The sequence below is a fragment of the Anolis sagrei genome, chromosome 2 (genome assembly GCF_037176765.1).
Source record: "Anolis sagrei isolate rAnoSag1 chromosome 2, rAnoSag1.mat, whole genome shotgun sequence".
In the NCBI taxonomy this organism is placed as follows: domain Eukaryota; kingdom Metazoa; phylum Chordata; class Lepidosauria; order Squamata; family Dactyloidae; genus Anolis; species Anolis sagrei.
This window is the reverse complement of record NC_090022.1, coordinates 19628651-19649477: the sequence shown is the minus strand read 5'-3', so window position 1 is coordinate 19649477 and position 20827 is coordinate 19628651. Positions and strand designations below refer to the sequence as shown.

At 42.3% G+C, this 20827-nt stretch overlaps 1 protein-coding gene across 1 annotated transcript; it reads left to right on the top strand.

The window, feature by feature from the left end:
• Positions 1–1599: 1599 nt before the first annotated feature.
• Positions 1600–12154, top strand: NFKBIL1 (NFKB inhibitor like 1). Its single transcript, XM_060759456.2, has 5 exons — positions 1600–1683; positions 5234–5523; positions 7330–7442; positions 7537–7654; positions 11393–12154. Exons 2-5 carry the CDS (start codon positions 5235–5237, stop codon positions 11938–11940), a joined length of 1068 nt encoding a protein of 355 aa, XP_060615439.2. The 5' UTR covers positions 1600–1683; position 5234; the 3' UTR covers positions 11941–12154.
• Positions 12155–20827: the final 8673 nt, after the last annotated feature.

Here is a 20827-nt window from a genome sequence, read left to right as displayed (position 1 = left end):
GCAAGTAACACAAATCAGGTCTTCACTGTTAATTCTCACTGGCTTCAATTGGCATTATTTTCATTGAGTGTCAACATGAAGTGATGGTTTAAGTGTTGGATTATGATTCCATGAGAAGCCATTGAAATCCACAAGCATGTGGACAATTTCAACAGAAAGGAAGAGACCATGAAAATGAACAAAATCTGGCTACCAGTATTAAAAAACTCTAAAAATTACAACAGCAAAACAGCAGAGAGGAAACAACCAGGCACATCTTAACACCTCTCAACAAAAGATTTTCCCAGGCTCAGCCAGGCCTTCAAATGCTAATGAAGGTAGTCAATTGAAACATTCACACCTAGCTCCAGCAGGGAAGAACTCTTTGCCCCACCCCAGTCATTCCACAGATATATAAACCCATTGTCCTAATTGCAACAGACCTCACTACCTCTGAGGATGCTTGCCATAGATGCAGGTGAAACGTCAGGAGAAATGCCTCTAGAACATGGCCCTATAGCCCGAAAAAACCCACAAGAACCTAGTGATTCCAGCCATGAAAGCCTTCGACAATATATGATTACATGGTTCAAATGCCCACTCAGCCATGGTAACCAACCCAAGGGTACATCTACTGTAGAATTAATGCAGTTTAGGACCACTTTAATAGCCATTACTCAATGCTATGGAATCTTGGGAATTTTATGTTTTGTCTTCTTTGCCAAAGAGTTTTGATTCTTCTTTGCCAAAGAGTTTCCAGGATTTCATAGCATTGGGCCATGGCAGTTAAAGTGGGATCAAATTGCATTAACTCTACATTGTAGATGTATTATTGGTAATCTTGGGTGGGAAGACAGAACTGGGGTGGAGTTTCTTGAGAGTGGGCAAATTTTTGGTTTTTGACTCACTAGGTAGTTGATGATTTTGCCCCTCTGAAGATGGAGTACTAAATCAGTGTTTATCCCCGCCATCAGAATGAAACACAGCTTATTTCAATTTGGATAACAACAACCTCAGCGCTCATGGGCCCTTTCCACACAGATGTATAAAATCCACATTAAACTGGATTATATGTCAGTGTGGACTCAGATAACCCAGTTTAAAGCAGATATTGTGAATTATCTGCCTTGATATTCTGGGATACATGGCTGTGTGGAAGGGCCCATGGAGATTGGTACATGCCAGATAAATGTAGTTGTGTAAAAATAAGCTTCATACTATACCATTTATTATTGCATACCATAATTTCCTGACTTTGTATTTATATTTAAATACAATAATGAAAAGCAAATAAAGACAAACAATGAGGCATATCCCTTGGGTATAGAGTTGGGACCCTTGTGATCAGTTCTTATTATATGTTATGTTTTTAATTATATTTATGATATTGTAAGCATTGAATTTTACCCTGTTAACTGCCTTGAGTCGCATACGCGCTGAGAAAGTAAGTAAGTAAATAAATAAATAAATAAGCTATACTGCTTAGTAAGCCCTTTTCTCTCCATGTTCAGTGTCCTACTCGGGCTCCAAAACCGAGAGCACCAAGTAAGGGCAAAAAGAAAAAGAGGTCCACTTTGAACGACGACTTGAAGCAACATCCGCCCTTAGTTGTAGGTTTCCGTTCCCTTTAGAACACCCACTTATCGAGGCGGAAGTGAGCTGCTTTTGAAAGGGAAAAACCTTGGAGTGGGAGCGCTCTTAAAGGTAAAAATGATGGGGGAAGAAAGAGGAGTGTGTAAATTAGGCCAGGGATGTTTTAAGCCAGAAAATGAGACAGGAGGGAAAGGGGCTGATGGGATATGATCCCCCAGGTGGTAGATTTAGGGGCTTACAGGGGTTTAATGCAAAGTAGAGTCATAGAATCAAAGAGTTGGAAGAGACCTCATGGGCCATCCAGTCCAACCCCCTGCCAAGAAGCAGGAAGATTGCATTCAAATCACCCCTGACAAATGGCCATCCAGCCTCTGTTTAAAAGCTTCCAAAGAAGGAGCCTCCACCACACTCCAGGGCAGAGAGTTCCACTGCTGAACGGCTCTCACAGTCAGGAAGTTCTTCCTAATGTTCAGATGGAATCTCCTCTCTTGTAGTTTGAAGCCATTGTTCCGCGTCCTAGTCTCCAAGGAAGCGGAAAACAAGCTTGCTCCCTCCTCCCTGTGGCTTCCTCTCACATATTTATACATGGCTATCATGTCTCCTCTCAGCCTTCTCTTCTTCAGGCTAAACATGCCCAGTTCCCTAAGCCGCTCCTCATAGGGCTTGTTCTCCAGACCCTTGATCATTTTAGTCACCCTCCTCTGGACACATTCCAGCTTGTCAATATCTCTCTTGAATTGTGGTGCCCAGAATTGGACACAATATTCCAGATGTGGTCTAACCAAAGCAGAATAGAGGGGTAGCATTACTTCCCTAGATCTAGACACTATGCTCCTATTGATGCAGGCCAAAATCCCGTTGGCTTTTTTTGCCGCCACATCACATTGTTGGCTCATGTTTAACTTGTTGTCCACGAGGACTCCAAGATCTTTTTCACACGTACTGCTCTCGAGCCAGGCATCCTCCCCCATTCTGTATCTTTGCATTTTGTTTTTCCTGCCAAAGTGGAGTATCTTGCATTTGTCACAGTTGAACTTCATTTTGTTAGTTTTGGCCCATCTCTCTAATCTGTCAAGATCATTTTGAATCCTGCTCCTGTCCTCTGGACTATTGGCTCTCCCTCCCAATTTGTTGTCGTCTGCAAACTTGATGATCATGCCTTCTAGCCCTTCATCTAAGTCATTAATAAAGATGTTGAACAGGACCGGGCCCAGGACGGAACCCTGCGGCACTCCACTCATCACTTCTTTCCACCTCACCGCAGTTTTGCCTAGCCCACATTGGACTAGTTTCCTTGCCAGAAGGTCATGGGGGACCTTGTCGAAGGCCTTACTGAAATCCAGGTATGCCACATCCTAGGCATTCCCTGCATCTACCCAGCTTGTAACTCTATCGAAAAAAGAGATCAGATTAGTCTGGCATGACTTGTTTTTGATAAATCCATGTTGACTATTAGCGATGCCCGCATTTGTTTCTAAGCGTTTGCAGACCACTTCCTTAACAATCTTTTCCAGAATCTTGCCTGGTATCGACGTGAGGCTGACCGGACGGTAGTTGTTTGGGTCATCCTTTTTTCCCTTCTTGAAGATTGGGACCACATTGGCCCTCCTCCAATCTGCTGGAACTTCTCCCGTTCTCCAAGAACTCTCAAAGATGGTTGCCAATGGTTCCGAAATGACTTCCGCTAGTTCCTTCAGTACTCTTGGGTGTAGTTGATCTGGCCCTGGGGACTTGAACTCATTTAGAGCGGCCAGGTATTCCTGGCCGCTCTAAATGAGAATGTGGGCATCTTAGACCAGTGTTTCTGTTGCTGATGGAGGAGAGTTATGTCACTGTATAACTCTATTTTTGTTCCAGGGTTATAAATGTAATTACCTCGTTGGTTCTATCATGAAAACATGGGGAAAGTTTACTATATTGCAAAACGTTTCTTTTTGCAGGACATCCTGCTGCACATTTGCTATAGCTTTTCAATGAATATCTTGTACTCAACCCATTCAACCTAGGGCCCTCCCACACAGCCATATAACCCAGAATATCAAGGCAGACAATTCCACAATATCTATTTTGAACTGGGATATCTTAGTCCACACTGCCATATATTCCAGCTCAAAGCAGATAATGTGGGATTTTATTCAGCTGTGTGGAAGGGGCCCAAGTGTGTGGTAGCCACAAAAATGAAGTTTCTGGAGTATAATAACTACTTCCAAAGTAAGTACTGTATAATTATACAGGACATAACACTTTCAAAACAGGAACAGGTTTTTTTACAAGTTTGGTTACATAGTGTGTTTTGGGAGCTGAAACCTCCAAAACTTTAACTTTTCCCAGCCTGGAAAAGCACTCCGTGTGTGGTGTCATATCATAAATATTTAAACTATTGTGACACATCTCTTGAGATCAAAAAACATATTTTTAGGTGGCCTGAATGCCTGAAAGCTTGCCTCCTGAAACTGTAGCCCTCCAGCTGTTTGGGCCTCTAAGTCCTAGAATTCCTGACCATTGAGCAAGCTGGCAAGGGCTTCAGAGCATTGGGAGCCCAAACAACTGAGCGCCAGAATTTGAGGGTGCCTTCCCTAAAGGCACAAATTCTCATCTGGCCTTAGAAGCTAAGCAGAGTCAGCCCTGGTTAGCATTTGGATGGGAGAGCACATATCAAGTATTGTAGGCTAGAAGCAAAAAGAGTCACATATGTTCATATAACAAATAAATACCAGAGATGCCCCAAGCCCCCATCCTGGCAATTATAATTATTGATCCTCTGAAGATGCCAGCCATGGATGCAGGCAAGAAAATGCTGTTAGACAATAGCCATACACCCCAGAAACCACACAGCACCCCATTATTATTATTATCATCATAATCATCCCACTTTCCACTTTCCTCTTTTAATGGGTACTCAAAATGGAAAATTGAACAACACTTGCTATGTAGTTTTCAATAACAAGCTGCTGATGTTCTTCACCAAGGAGTTGAGTGGCTGTGTTATTATTCCAGACATCTACCACACTCAGTTACTGTTTTCAAAGAAGACAGATGGGAGTAGAATAGTAGACTTTTGTAATGGGACTCGTTATTGTCCATTTCATAATTGGGTTGGAAGCATAGATAAAAGTAAAGCAAAAAGAGGAGAGGTATTTCAGAGATGGAGAAAGAAAAGTGTATTGGAACCAGCCTAGTGTAGTATTGGGGCATGACTCCGGAGACAACAGATTGAATGCTTGCTCAACCATTGGTGCATCTATACTATAGAATTAATGCATTTTCACTGCCATGGCTCAAAGCTGTGGAATGATGGGATTTGTAGTTTAATGAGACTCCAGCAGTCTTTGGCAGAGAAGGCTAAAGACTATGTAAAACGACAGTTCCTGGCATTGAGCCATGGCAATTACAGTGTTGTCAAGCTGCATTCATTCTACAATGTGGATGCAACTCATGTAAACACACTGGATGGCTCTGGACAAGTCCCATACTCTTAGCTCCAAAAAATCTTGTCATAGTTGTCACCATAATTTGGAGACATTTTAAGGCACACAGCTAAAAGAAGTATTGACATAGCAATGATAGCATGGTAGAAAATTACCAAGATTTTGGAGAAGGAATTGACACTAATCCTGTATCTTGTTTCCCCACATCTGTCAATACTCAACCCTTTCAACAGCATGTCCACTCCCATTGCATCAAAGTCTCAGCATCGTCTGTGGCGCTATGTAGATTCTGGCCACCGTCACAAGCTGCGCAGGCTCCTGCGGCATCACGGGGAAACTTTGAATCTGGCTGAAACTTCGGGACACAAGAACCAAACCCCACTCCATAGATCCTGTGCCAGGCAGGACATCAAATCTGCGATCCTCTTGCTGAAGTATGGAGCAGATGCCAATGCTTTGGATCAGAATGGAGATACGGCTCTACATGTGGCTGCCCGGCAAGTTGCACGCAAAGGAGGCACAGGTGAGACATTTTGGTGCCTCAAATATTTGGCCTGTTTCTGGATATATCTAACCTGATAATTCCAAAATTTGCACTAGTTTTCCCCTATCAACTCTCATTTTTGAGATACAGAATATATGGCATCTACCAGTCACCATCTGCTCACCCACAGAAAACCATGATAACCATATCTAAGAAAGTAGAGCTGATGAAGGCCTTTCAATGGAATTTTCTGAATCATCAACCCCAAATAACCCCAAGAACAGGCCTAAAAACGAAGACACCAAGAAAAATATTTTTATTGGTTGGGTTGTGTTATGAATTGGGGCAGGTCCAACCCTAAAGTATAGTGAGGCAGCTGTTTCAAGCTGTTTCTGACCAATGAAGTGCTCATTTATTTATGAACAGTTATATATCATTACAAGAAAATGTCAAACTTTTTCCCCAGTTGGAGAAATTAAAATATCTATAATAAATTAGATTGGGTTTATAAGACCATTGATGATCTGTCAAGTGTGCAACTGGTTACAGAATTAACAGTATTCCAAACCATGTTAAACATTTGTTTGACCAGCAGTGTAAACGTTGACAGGGTTCCCTCTTGTGTTTCTTTGTTACTACTACAATGCCGAAAAGTGAGCTGTAGATCAGAGTGAGAGTGTTGCACTCCAGAACAGGAAATAGCCCCTCTTCCTAAAACACACCACACATTGAGTGAAGGAGTAATCCTTTTTATTAAAGCTTAGCAAAAAACCAAAAAAGCAAAAACAAAAAACAGTAGAAATAACTGCTTGTAACGATAGATAAGATTCCAAAAAGCAATAAGGCATTCAAAGGCATCCAGATAAAACAGTGTCCATAACATAGCAATCAAAAGCAATGTCCAAAAAGCATGAGAATATAATCCAAGGAAATTATATCTAGACAGGAATCAAACAAGAAACAAGAACAAACCAGATGCTGCTAGTCACCTTAAGAAGCTAGAAAAAAAACCCATGAAAACAAGACCACTTGAACAGGGATTCCATGAGGCTTACACTTGGTTTCCAAACGATGCCTGATCTGACAAGATTTTCTACAGACAAACCTTAAATCCCAAAAACTGGTTTCGCTTTCCCCCGGACTTAGACTTTAATTGACGAATTCTTTCGGACCTACGTAGTCATTGGGCCTCTTGTCAATTCTGGCTAATCTCCAGCCGCCGACTCTGCTTATCTGACTCTTCATTAACTCTAGTAGGTGTCAGACTGTTTTCCAAACTAGAATCTGGAGAGCTCGCAGACGAAGGGAGTAAACCTTTTTCCCAAGGCCTGACAGAAGCATTCTCACTAGAATCTGCCCTTTGCCCCGCATGCTCCTCTCTGTCAGTGTCTGCATGAAACTAATTGACCAAAGTGTCTCCATCTTGCACCTCAGAGTCAGTCCCAGCATCCCTCACATCAGAAGCAACAGGGGACTGACTTCCCTCCTCATTCCCCACATCAGACACAGAAACATCAGGAGACTGAAACTCATTCACATGTCAACCACAGCCTCCGGTTCAATCACAGACTGAGTCCCAACAGAGAGAACCTGACTTTTCTAAGTGAAGTACAAAGTCTGCACTATTAGAGGATCTTGAGCCCCTTCTAAACTGCCATATATCCAGATTATCAAACTGGATTATTTGAGTCTACACTGCCATATAATCCAGTTCAAAGCAGACAATCTGGATTTTATATGATAGTGTAAAAAGGGCCTAGGAAACTAAGTTGTCTCCCTTATTTGGCGAAGTAGTCACTAACAGCATTGATTGTTCTTTGTTTTTTTACCACTTCTCTGCCACAGTTTATGAAGACCTGTTTGTACCTTTGCGAAAACGTTGCCCTTCCGCCATGAACATCCGGAACAGAGACGGAAAGACACCGGGGGACCTCCTGGGAGAAACGGAGGAGAAATGGGTAACAGTCATGTCTCAGCAGGGAGAGACTGGTTTACCAGGTTGGTTAGTTTCAAACACTGACTTGAATTCCGAATATCTTTCATTGTCCACAGTGTCCCGAGAAAGACTTTGAGGAAGAAGAGACTAAACGGGATGCTGAGAGGGAGTGGCAGTCCAAGCTTCTTGGTGAATGGGAAGATGAATATCAGGAGACTTTCTGGCAGGATGAAGGTGAGTTTGGCATTTTTCTAGGGTTAGAGTTTCTTACACCGCTAGTAGTAGTTGAAGTGTCCCGTTCCCCCCCCCCCCCCTCTTGTGAGATTCAAGATGGGCTGTACTTTATTTTCTTTGGTTTACTGGCTTCCTTTCCATATTTGTAACATTAGTCTAACACATAGAAGAATGCTACATGCAATCAGAATCATAGATTTGGAAGAGACCATAAGGGATGCCCAGTCCACCTCCATTCTGCCATGCAGGAACACACAACCAAAGCCCTCTTGACAGATACCTGTCCAGCCTCTCTGCTTCAAAACCTCCAGAGAAGGAGACTCCATCACACTTCTGGGCAGCATATTTCACTTTTGAACAGTTCTTACCATCAGGAAGGTCTTCTTAATGTTTAGCTGGAATCTCTTTTCCTGTGGTTTGAATCCACTGCTTTGACTCCCAGTGTTTGGAGCAGCAGAAACCAAAGTCACCTCCACCTCAGTGTGACATTCATTCAAATAGTTAAACATTTATTTATTTATAGTATTTATATCCCACCCTATAGTATTTATATTCCATTGTAATCCGCTGAGGTCTCAGGGCGGATTACAATGTACATATACATGGCAATGTACATATACAATGCCATAGACACACACCATATATAGACAGACACACAGAGGCTATTTAACTTTCCAGCTTTCATGAGGGTATTCTGGTCACCAGGGGAGCTGTTGCTTCACCGTCCATTTGTGACACTGGTGGTGTACTTCCTCATTCTTTTTTGCTGGCTTGCTGGAGATTTTTTTATGGCATCATAAATTAGTTAAATTAGCCTCCCTGCATAAGCGGTACCTAAATTTCCTATTTGAGAGATGCAACTGTCTTTCGGGCTGCAAAGGTTGACAGCAAGCTACACAAAGGTCAGAAGCTCACTCCAACCTGGACTGGCTTCGAACTCATGACCTTTCAGTCAGTAGTGATCTTAATGCAGCTGACTCCCAGCCAGCTCCGCCACAGTCCTATAATGTCTCCTCGAAGCCTAAAGGTTAAATCTATCCAGCTTCCTCAGCTGCTCCTCATAAGGCTTGGCTTCCAAATGTTTGATCAGTTTGGTTACCCTTCTCTGAACATTTCCAGTTTGCCAATATCCCTCTTGAATTGTGATGCCCAGAACTGGAATCGGTGGCCAATGCATCAGTAGAAGCATAGTGTTGATATCAAGGGAAGTCTTAGGGCCCTTCCACAAAGCCATATTACCCAGAATATCAAGGCAGATAATCCACAATATCTGTTTTGAACTGGGTTATCTGAGTCCCCACTGCCATATTATCCAGTTCAATGTGGATTTTATACAGCTGTTTAGAAGGGGCCTTAGTCTCACCTAAAATAACACTGTGTCCAGTTCTGGGCATCATAATTCAAGAGGGATATTGACAAACTGGAACGTATTCAGAGAAGGGCCACCAAAATGTTCAGAGGGTTAAAAGCCAAGCCCTGTGAGGAGCTGGCTGGCTTTAGCACAGCTGGTTAAATTTCAGCCATAGTCGAAAGGCTGCCAGTTCGACGCTGGGTCAGGGTGAGCTCCTGGCCTTTAGCCCAGATTCCACTTACCTAGCGCTTCGAAAGCAAAAATGTGATTAGATCTATAGATACCACTCATAAAAAAGCAGGGGAGGTATTCTGAAGCACCCAGAAGGAATGTCGGCGATTCAATCCAAGAGGAGGAAGTTATGAACTGACTCTTTGGTAGGGAGATAGAGCGACAGCACACACACACACACACACACACACACACACACACACACCCCGCCTCAGCTGGAACCAAGCACAACACCTTCCAAGATGCCGAAAGAGGGAGAAAGCCAATATATATATATATATACCTCTTATCTGTGTATAATTGTCTGTCTAGTTGTGTATAAAATAGCATTGAATGTTTGCCATGTAAGCATCTTCTGTGATCCTCCCTGAGTCCCCTTTGGGGTGAGAAGGGTGGAATATAAATACTGTAAGTAATTTGGAACAGAGAAGGCCAAGAGGGAACATGATAGCTGTTTAAATACTGAGGCGTGGGTTAGCTTTAATCCTGCTGTTCTGGAAACTAGAACCAAACCAATGGATACAAATTGTGGGAAAGAAGATTCCACCTAAATATTAGGAAGAACTTCCTGATGGTAACAGCCATTTGACAGTAGAATATGCTACCTAGGAGCATGGTAAAATCTCCTTCTCTGGCGGTTTTTAAGCAGAGGGTAAATGGCCATCTGTTGGGAGGGCTTTGATGGTGTGTCCTTGCATGGCAGAATGAGATGCTCCTTATCAGGGGTCCTCAAACTTTTTAAACAAAGGGCCAGGTCACAGTCCCTCAAACTGTTGGAGGGCCGGATTATAATTTGAAAAAAGCATGAATGAATTCCTATGGACACTGCATATATCTTATTTGTAGTGCAAAAAAGCACTTTAAAACAATACAATAATTAAAATAAATAACAATTTTAAGAAATATAAACTTATTAGTATTTCAATGGGAAGTATGGGCCTGCTTTTGGCTGATGAGATAGGGTTGTTGTTGTTGTGTGCTTTCAAGTCGTTTCAGACTTAGGTTGACCCTGAGCAAGGGCCAGGTAAATGACCTCGGAGGGCCGTATCCGGCCCCCGGGCCATAGTTTGAGGACCCCTGCTCCTTATGATTTCTTCTAACTCTCTGATTCTAAGTTGCAGCCTAAGCCAGGGGCCTTTCCCTGTTGACCCAGAATCAACCTTAAAGTTAAAACTGTTGACCCAGTCACACCTTTGGCTTCAGAAATCTGGGGAAATATTATTTCACAAGCTTGGATAAAGTGATCTATTTAGAGCTAAGACAAAATTCACCTGCAGAGTCATGTTGGGGATTTTTTTATCATTGTCATTCCAGAGCAATCAATGACGCTAACAGGAAAAAGGAGAAAAAAGATGACATTGATTTATTGCAAGTTAGAATAATGCAATGGCAGGGAGAGAGAGCAAGCAGGTTGTGAACCAGGAAGTCTTAAGGTCATTTTCCAATCTTTGTGTACTGAACAGATGGCAAGTTGATGTTCCTGGTCTCAACCTTTCTCTCTGCATTTTGAGATATGAAATACAAAGAGAAACAAAGAGAAATGAAGGAAAAACTACTGCCATAAAAGCCAGAAAAAATAATGACTTTTCATTATATATAAAACTAAACTACAACAGCAAGTACGCCTTTATTTACAATATTCTGTACAACGTAGACAGTCTAAACAGATATCTGCTAAAACTCATTGACAAGCCTCACGTTCATTGCCTGCTGATTTTAGCTTCCCACTCGTTACTGCTTTCAAGTGTCACTTTATTTCTTCCCTTCTACTTTTACTATCACTTTTCTACATCAGAAAACCAGTAGTTGAAGATTGTCCCCAACTTTACTGTAAAATAATAATAATAAATAAAAATAATACGAAAATAATAAAAATACAAAAATCCAACATATATATCTTGTTTGATGGCATACTGTGTTTTTGTGTCAGAATAATAATAATAATAATAATAATAATAATAATAATAATAATATAGGATCCCTGTTTTCCTTAAATTTGGTTAAAGATTTCTCCTTGATCAACATTGTCAATTTGTCCTTCTTCGGTAATACACATATCTTTCTCAGCCATTCTTCTTGCATTGGGATATCTAGTCATTTCCATCTCTCCCACATGCCTTTTGACATTTCTGCTTTTTTTTGATGACCCTTCCCAGATGAATTCAGCACCCAAAGTCCAGATCCAGAAACCTTTGAAGACTGGGCCAACCGCATATTTCAGGAATACAAGAAAAAACGCAGGAAAGAAGAGGAACAACATTATCGAAGGCCTAAAAAGGAAACCCCAAAAACTTCTGCGAAATCATGGCGCCTCCTGGAAGAAGAGCGCCTGCTGTTCGAAAAACGTGCCCAGGCCAAGGAGGAGGAGTTGAAGGAGGCCAAGAGGCGGCGCTATGAGGAAGGCTGCAGCCAGGTCTTCTCCAGTTCCAGTTCCAGTTCTCAGTCTTTACGTTATGTAGACATTCCCTGGCCGTGCCCATCTGGAACACCTGAGCAGATGGCCACCGTGGCGCTTCACGGAGTGGACCCTGCTGACCAGGGAGCTTACCGGCGCTTCCTCCGACGCCAGCAGGCTCTCTGGCACCCAGACAAATTCCTCCAGCGCTGTGGCACACGCTTAGCTGAAAAGGACCGGCGCCGGATCTTAGACACTGTCACTGCCTTGTCTCAAGCATTCAACCGGCTTGCTGAGGCTGCCAAATAACTGCAGGAAATAACTGCAGCCTATGTGACTGTTTTGTAGTCCTCAGATAACATTCTGAATTTTGACATAAAAACAAATATGAAAGTTGACTATACTATGAATTATATTATGTAATTTATTATTTTATTGTTGTTTTCTGTTGGGCACCCAAAGTGATACTACAATAAAAAACAAGTTGAGTGTCAATGTATTGCTGAAGGCTTTCATCTCTGGAATCACTGTGTTGCTGTGAGTTTTTCGGGCTGTATAGCCATGTTCCAGCAGCATTCTCTCCTGACGTTTCACCTGCATCTGTGGTAAGCATCCTCACAACCTCTGAAGGTGCCAGCCACAGATGCAGGCAAAATGTCAGGAGGGAATGCTGCTGGAACATGGTCATACAGCCCGAAAAACTCACAGCAACCCAGGTTGGGTATCTCTTATCAGGAATTCCACTTTTCTCCAGAATCCAAAATTGTCCTCTTGGGTGGTTGAGATCGTGACACTTCTGCTTTCTGACGTTCGGTGTGCACAAACTTCATGCACAAAATCACACAAAATATTGTGTATAAAGTTTCCTTCAGGTGTTATGTATCAAATGTATATGAAGCATGAATTGATTTTGTGTTTCGACTTGGATCCCATTTCCAAGATATCCAAAACACTTCTGATCGCATGAAGTTTGGATAGGGGGTAGTCAATTTGTATATTAATAAGGCAATACAAAATGATTCAAATAAATATGTGAATATTAATTCTTTCAAAACTTGACAAAGTTTAAAAGCTACTCCTCCTCCACCTGCTGCAAAACCCCTGAAACCAAATTCCAAGTTTGGGACCAATGTTCAGTCCTCTAATTTCTTAAGAATATTGTTGCAGTTGATCCTCTTGATCCAAAGTTAATGGATGCTGTCACTTTTGCATCTATAGGAAATTGTTCAATATCAAACCAGGTGGATTCAAAAGTAGTAAATAAAGCAACTGCAATGCAAAGATGCACTCCACAAAATCTATATATATAAATTTGTTAGGGGCATCCAACGAGGAAACAAAACTCAAAAACCCCCCAACGAAACTGTACCAAAATTCCCATGCCCATAACACAACCCACAAGGTACAAACATATCTACTCAAAATGAAAAACAACACAACAACACACTCACAAAACGGCAAAACAACAAAACTCAAAAAAACCCAACGAAACTTAACCAAAATTGCCATGCCCATAACACAACCCACAAGGTACAAACATATCTACTCAAAATGAAAAACAACACAACAACACACTCACAAAACGGCAAAACAACAAAACTCAAAAAAACCCAACGAAACTTAACCAAAATTGCCATGCCCATAACACAACCCACAAGGTACAAACATATCTACTCAAAATGAAAAACAACACAACAACACACTCACAAAACGGCAAATCAACAAAACTCACAAACCCCCCAACGAAACTTAACCAAAATTCCCATGCCCATAACACAACCCATAAGGTACAAACATATCTACTCAAAATGAAAAACAACACAACAACACACTCACAAAACGGCAAAACAACTGAGCATGCGCATTGGTGCCCAGCCGCAAGTTCCCTGGCGCGCGCACACAGTTCCCTCTGCGGAAGCCATGCCCACTCCAAGCCCCGCCGCGCCGCTTCCTGCACACACACACCCCCGCCGCACGCACACACACAACCCCACGCTCCATCATTCCCCCCGCCGCACACACACACGCAACCCCACGCTCCATCACTCCCCCCACCGCCACACACACACGCGCAACCCCACTCCCCCCCCGCTGCCGCACACACACACGCAACCCCACGCTCCATCACTCCCCCCGCTGCCGCACACACACACACAACCTCACACTCCATCACTCGCCTGCCCCAATCTTACCTCCTTTTACTTCACGCCACCTCCAAACCCCACCGCACCCCTTCCCGCCCTGTCAAAATCCAGGAAAGACAGGAAGGAAGGAAAGAAGGAAGAAAGAGAAAGGGAGATAACGAAAAGGGGGAAGGAAGGAAAGTTAGAGAAAGAAGGAAGAAGAAAAGGAAAGAAAAGGAAAGATGGAAGGAAAGAAAAGAGAGACAGCAGAAGAGAAAGAAAAAGGGGGAAGGAAGGAAAGAGGTAGAGAAGGAAGAAATGAGAGACAGAGGGAGGGAAAGAAAAAGGGGAAAGGAAGGAAGGAGAGAAGGAAAGAAAAAAGGGAATGAAAGAAGGAAAGAGGGAGTGAAGGAAGGGGGAAGATGTAGAGAAAGAGGGAGGGAAGGAAAGAAGGAAAGAGAGAAGGAAGAAAAGAGACCAGAAGAGAAAGAAAAAGGGGGAAGGAAGGAAGGAGAGAAGGAAAGAAAAAAGGGAATGAAGGAAGGAAAGAGGGAGTGAAGGAAGGGGGAAGATGTAGAGAAAGAGGGAGGGAAGGAAAGAAGGAAAGAGAGAAGGAAGGAAAGAGGCCAGAAGAGAAAGAAAAAGGGGGAAGGAAGGAGATAGAGAAGAAAGAGGAGAAGGAAAGATGGGAGGGAAGGAAGGAAGGAGGGAAAGAAGGAGAGAAAGAGGGAAGGTTGGTCACAGCAATGCGTGGCGGGTAAAGGTTGTTATTTCTATGATTATTATGATGCTATTATTCCTATGAGACCCTTTTAGGGGGAATGGGAGAGGTGTCAGGTCCCGGAGGCAATGCATTGCATTATTGTTATTGTTATGATGGTGGTGAAATAAAAGGAAATAAAAAGAGAAAGAAGGAAGCAAACAGGGAGGGACGAAAGGCAAAGGAAGAAAGGGGGAGGGAATGAAGGAAAGAGAGAAGGATGAAACCAAGTAGTGAAAGAAGGAAAGAAAGAAAGAGGTAGAGAAGGAAGAAAGGAGAGAAAGGGGGAAGGAATAGGTAGGTACCTCTCTTTCATAATAGTCCAGATATCTACCTCAACTTTGATAAGTTTTACTATAGGCCACAGCAACGCGTGGCAGGGCACAGCTAGTAATATATAAAATAGCAGCGGCTAGAAACAAGGGAAAACTATTTAATGAACCAACAATTCTGTATTCATACATAATTGGATTACATAAGGTGAGTGCACTGCACATATGACCACAGACTTAAAAGTTTTCAAATGTATTGACTAATTAAAAAAGTGACCTGTACTCCAGTAGCTTCAGACCTTTGAAGCAGAACTCCTATATGTAGCCTGAGAATAAGGTTTGATCTATACTAGGCATGGGCAAACTAACATGAGTTGTTAGGGATTGTGGAAGTTGAAGTCCAAAACATGTGGAGGGCTGAAGTTTGTCCATGTCTGATCTATACTGTAGAATGAATGGAGTTTGACAACACTTTAACTGCTTTGACTTAGTTCTATTGAGTTATGGGAGTTACGGTTTTACAGCCTTCCCTGCAAAACAGTGCTGGGTAGCTCAGCAAACTACAGCTCACATTATTCCATAGCGTTGAGCCATAGCAGTTAAACAGCAATTGACTTATGAACTAACCACAAATAAACCTCGAAATGGAACTCTGGACTCTGATTTGGATTTGAGATTTGGACCTGGCTCTGTTTTTAATTTTAATGTTTTAATATCTTAATATTTTGATGTAGATTTGTAATCTATTGTTTACCTAATGTCAGTTTGTTTTGTAATGTGATTGATGTTGTTGTTGACATCTAATGGTTGCCGTTTGTAAGCCGCCCTGAGTCCCCCCTCGGGGGTTGAGAAGGACGGGATAGAAATGTTTGAAATAAATAAATAAATGTCACACTGCATTTATTCTACAGTGTAGATGCACCCTACGTCATACTGAATTGTTTGGGGCCTTCCAATAGATGTGCATAGGATTGTAATAATAATAATAATAATAATAATAATAATAATAATAATAATAATATACAGGTTGAGCATCCCTTATCTGAAATATTTGCAACTCCTCGAATAAAGAATCCCCCAAATGGACAGGATGTGTACAAGGCAGCAGCAGCAGTTCATGAAAGCAAATCGATTTCTGCTTTGAAATGCAAATCTTCCATCAGTGTTTGCAAAGGAATCAACCTCACCTAGTCTTCCTTGAAATTGGAGCTATCTGCCTAGACTTTTGCCTCAACTGGGGACCTCCGCACAGGCAATCTTGTGGACCACCTTCATAATCCACATTTTGGAATTAGGCTCTTATTTTGAGAGATCCAGAATCTCAGCCTTTGAAAACTGGTCCTGGAACGTGCTGGGTTTTAAAATTCACAGTTTTCTATTCCATCACTATGAAGCTTTTAGGGACAGCCTTCCTTCTGGGAGGTAAGTACATTTTCCATGAACCCAGATGTGTGTGTGTTTTTTTTTTAAATGCTTTTAAAGAATATAGTTAGCAGAAACCTTTAGACCAGGTATGGGCAAACCTCGGCCCTCCTGGTGTTTTGGACTTCAACTCCCACGGTTCCTAACAGCCATTTCCTTTCCCCCCTCAGCCACTTAACTGTAATATTACATGTAATATAAATATATAATTATAATATCATATTATTAGTAGTAGTATTATATTGTATTACATTACTGTACTGAAATATTGTCTCTTGTCCTTTTATCTGATTGTCTCTCAAACCTCATAAGAAAAGCTCCGGCTTAAAAGCAATTTTTGTTTTTAAAAATGTTTTCTGGATCAAAATCTTTTGCACAAAAAAAAAAATTCCTTCCCATTTGCTATTTTAAAATGGGAGTGCGAGGGAATCATGTGGTTCTCCAGATACTGGACTACTTATAGAGGGCTGGTGATTCTCATATGATTTGGAGAGGCATGAGCAGTATTTGGGAATTTTAAATGCAATTCCCTATTAATAGGGTTAAGACAGTGTAGTTTAGTCTGGAAACCAAGGTTCAAATCCCTTCTCAGCTATGGAAACCTACTGGGTGACCTTGAGCAAGCCACTTTCTCTTAGGGCCCTTCCACACAGCCCTATATCCCAGAATATCAAGGAAGAAATTCCCATATTTTCTGAGTGTGGATTCAGATAACCCAGTTCAAAGCAGATATTGTGGGATTTTCTGCCCTGATATTCTGGGAAATAGGGTTGTGTGGAAGGTCCCATTTTCTCAGAGAATACAAATGCAAACCTCTTTTGAACTAACTTTGCCGAGAAAACCCTGTGTTAGGTTAATCTTAGGGTTGCCCTAAGTCTGAAATCTATAGTCTCCAGAATGATAGTCTAATGCACAAACCGCTGTGCCATCTTGCCTCTTGAAAGCTAGGTTGCTATTTTTAAAGCTATGATTCTCAATTAGTTTGTTGAGAAAGTACATATTTGTCTAGTTTCTACATCCGTGCAATTTCTATGCAAATATGGTTTTACTTCCTGACAATCACTGCTTCCTTTGGTTATTAAACTTCTTTTTAAAAGCTAATGCAAAACTGCGGAATAAAACGCAACTGTGTATAATCATCCAAACTTAGAAACTGAACCGAACTGAAGTAGGGCCCTTCCACACAGCTTTATATCCCAGAATATCAAGGCAGAAAATCCCACAATATCTGCTTTGAACTGGATTATCTGAGTCCACACTCAGATAATGTGGAATTTCCTGCCTTGACATTCTGGGATATAGGGCTGTATGGAAGGATCCACAGAGAGGTCTGGGGAGGAAGAATTGGAAGAGAGCACTAAGGGGCTGGTGAGGGAAAATAAAATGCAAGGGCCAGTGGAGACAAAGAATCAACGCGATCAGCATGGGGATGTCTTGATTTTCTTTTTAGAAGTTCTACCCAAGCTTATTAAGCTTAACTGTATTGTTGCAAGGTTATAAATAGTGCTGATGGAATCGTTCTAGGAATTGCATGTGATGTCCTAGAATGGGATTGTGGCGCAGCAGGCTGATTGTCAGCTGCATTAAGATCACTTTGACCAAAAAATGGTCATGAGTTTGAAGCCAGCCCAGGTTGGAGTGGGTTTCCAACCAATTATGTGTAACCTGTTGTTGACCTTTGCAACCCGAAAGACAGTTGCATCTGTCAAGTAGGAAAATAAGGTACCACCTTAAAGTGTGAGGAGGCTAAATTAACTTATTTATGAGGCCATAAAGAAGACTCCAGCAAAGCATCCCAGAGGGGAAGCATGCGGGAATGCGTAAGTGCTTCATCAGCGTCGCAGATGGACGATGAAAGCGACAGCTCCCCGGCGGCCAGAAAAAGTTAAATAGCCTCTGTGTATGTCTGTATATGTTTGTATGTCAAAACTGGCATTGAATGTTTGCCATATATGTGTACACTGTAATCCGCTCTGAGTCCCCTGCGGGGTGAGAAGGGCGGAATATAAAAGCTGCAAATAAATAAATAAATAATGTCTGTAGATAGTCCATGTCTCGCAGGCATATAGCAAGGTTGGGAGGACAATAGCTTTATAAACAAGCACCTTGGTATCCTTATGGATGTCCTGGTCCTCAAACACTCTCTGGTTCATTCGGAAAAATGCTGCACTTGTAGGGCTCAGGCAGTGTTGTATTTCAGTGTCAGTGTTTCTAATGGTACACCATAAAGCTGTATTTCAGACATTGGATTGGCTGGTGACTGCTGGAAGAGTCTTGATGTTCAATGACAGGCCAAGTTTCTAATATGCTCAGGGCCGGCCCTAGGTAATTTTCAAGTGTAAGCAAACAGGAGGCCACTGCCAAAGAGGGCCTCAGCGGCGGCTTCCCCCTCACTCCTCCATGCTCCTTCCTCCCCAGGCTGGGCACCAGGCTTGGGTGCCCAGCCTGGCGAGGAAGGGACCCTCTGAGGCATGGAGCAGAAGAGGGGGTAAAGAGGAGGCCACTGCCTAAGAGGACCTTGGCAGCAGCAGCTTCTCCCTCCACTGCCCCGTGCTCCTTCCTCGCCAGGCTGGGTGCCAGGCTTGGGAGCCCAGTCTGGCAAGGAAGGGACCCTTTGAGGCATGGAGCAGCAGAGATATGATGTTTTGTATTCCCGTGATCGTTCCCAAGCAACCAGGGATAGCGAAACCAGTTTCCGTGGAAATCAGGCTTTGGCCTAAGGGGAGTTTTCCTGAGAAACCAGATTAGGCTTGAGAATGGAGGGAGTGAAAAACAGACTAATTAGACAGGCTGAGAAGCCCAGATGTATTTGCCATGATCTCATGGATATTGGTCAGGTTTAAATTAAGTGATGTTGGCCTTACACTTCTCAGATGAGACATTTGCCAAAAGGCTGGCTGCCTCAGCTCTCAAGTTCATGTTTACAGTATCCTCAAGTTTCCTGTTCTAGTTCATGCCTATGTTTCCTGGAAGAGTTTACTTTGGAAAAGTTCCTGTTGTCTTGTTCATGGATTTATGCTTGCAGTAATGTTGTGGATTGTGGTGCTATTGACTTCATGTACTTCATCCTTTTTGGATTCTTGCTACTTTTGTTTGCTATTCTCCTGGTGCTTTTGGAATGGCCTTTTTTTCCTCTCCCCCCCCCCCCCCCAGCTTTCTTCAATAAACATTCTTAGATAAGACAACAACAATACAATTCAAAGCAAATCAAAAAACATAAAGCAATAACAACATTACACCATAACACAGTAAAAACCAGGTGTCATGTGTGGTGCTGGGTGCTGGGTGAAAAGGTGTTTCAGTGCCCTAGTGCAACCGATAATTCCTATGCTATTCTTTGCTTTCTAATAGAAAGAAAGTGTGGTGGGGGCAGGCCTGTAGCCAGGAGGGTTTTTTAGGGGTTCAACCCCCCCCCCAAATTTTTCAGGTTAACAAAAACCTATTTTTTTGGCTATTTTTGGCCTTACTAACCTTGCATACCTTGTATCTTATACCTTTTACGGAGCAATAAGGGTCTTTGGACTGTATTAAAAATGTTGTTGTATTATTGAACTACTCTTCATGATTTGCTAAAAAAAAGTTTCAACCCCCTACCCTTTGAAATTTTTTCTGGCTATGGCCCTGGGTGGGGGCTCCATCTTTAGAGGCTTTTAAGCAGAAGCTGGATGGCCATCTGTCGGGGGTGCTTTGAATGTGATTGTGTGAAATGGGGTTGGACTGGATGGCTTATGAGGTCTCTTCCATCTCTTTGATTCTATGAAAGTGATGGATTGAGGGAGATCTGTTTTTAAAGATACATTTGGGGCACTTCACATCTTTTTCTCTCCCCACAGCCATTGCTGCACTGGTCCTGTCCTCTGATCGTGAATACTTTCTCGTCCCCGAGCCCCAAACCTTCTCTAACGCCTATTGCTATTGCCGCCAATGGGGCACCACACTGGCAACGTTTCGAGATGAGACGGATTTCACACCCGCTGCCTCCTTGTGCTTTAATTGCTCTGTCTGGATCGGGCTTTACCGCCAAGTCTTCTCCTGGGTCTGGATTAATAGCGATCCTTACAGGTTTCAGAAGTGGAGCCCAGGATCCAGAAGCTCATACAACTGTGTGGTTATGAAAAACGGCCTGTGGTATCAAGAGGATTGCCTCCAGAAAAAGCCCTTTGTGTGTTACAAAGGTAAGGATGTGCACCATCAGTATTTTCTCACTTGACAATCAAGTCACTCCATTAAAGTTATGCATCTTAGAAAACAAAAAGAAATGATTTTTAGAAATATTTATAAAGCAAAGTTAAGAAACTGCTTGAAAGAAAAACCTGCTACATTATTCAACTTGGGAGGCGTGTCAATGGGTGAATCATACAGCATGTAATTAATAAAAGTGAGGACACAAGCCTATTGGACTATTGGATATACATGTGATTTACCAGAAATCATGTGCCATTCGAGAAACAGAAAGTTAAATAGAAACTTACTACCATGTATGAGCACACTCCACACAAAATCAGCCAGTAAAGTGAACCCAGCTGACATGAGAATTCACATGTCATGTAGGAAATAGAAACTTATTTTGGGAAAAGGTGTAAAAACCCACTCATAGGATTGTTGTGAGTTTTCCAGCC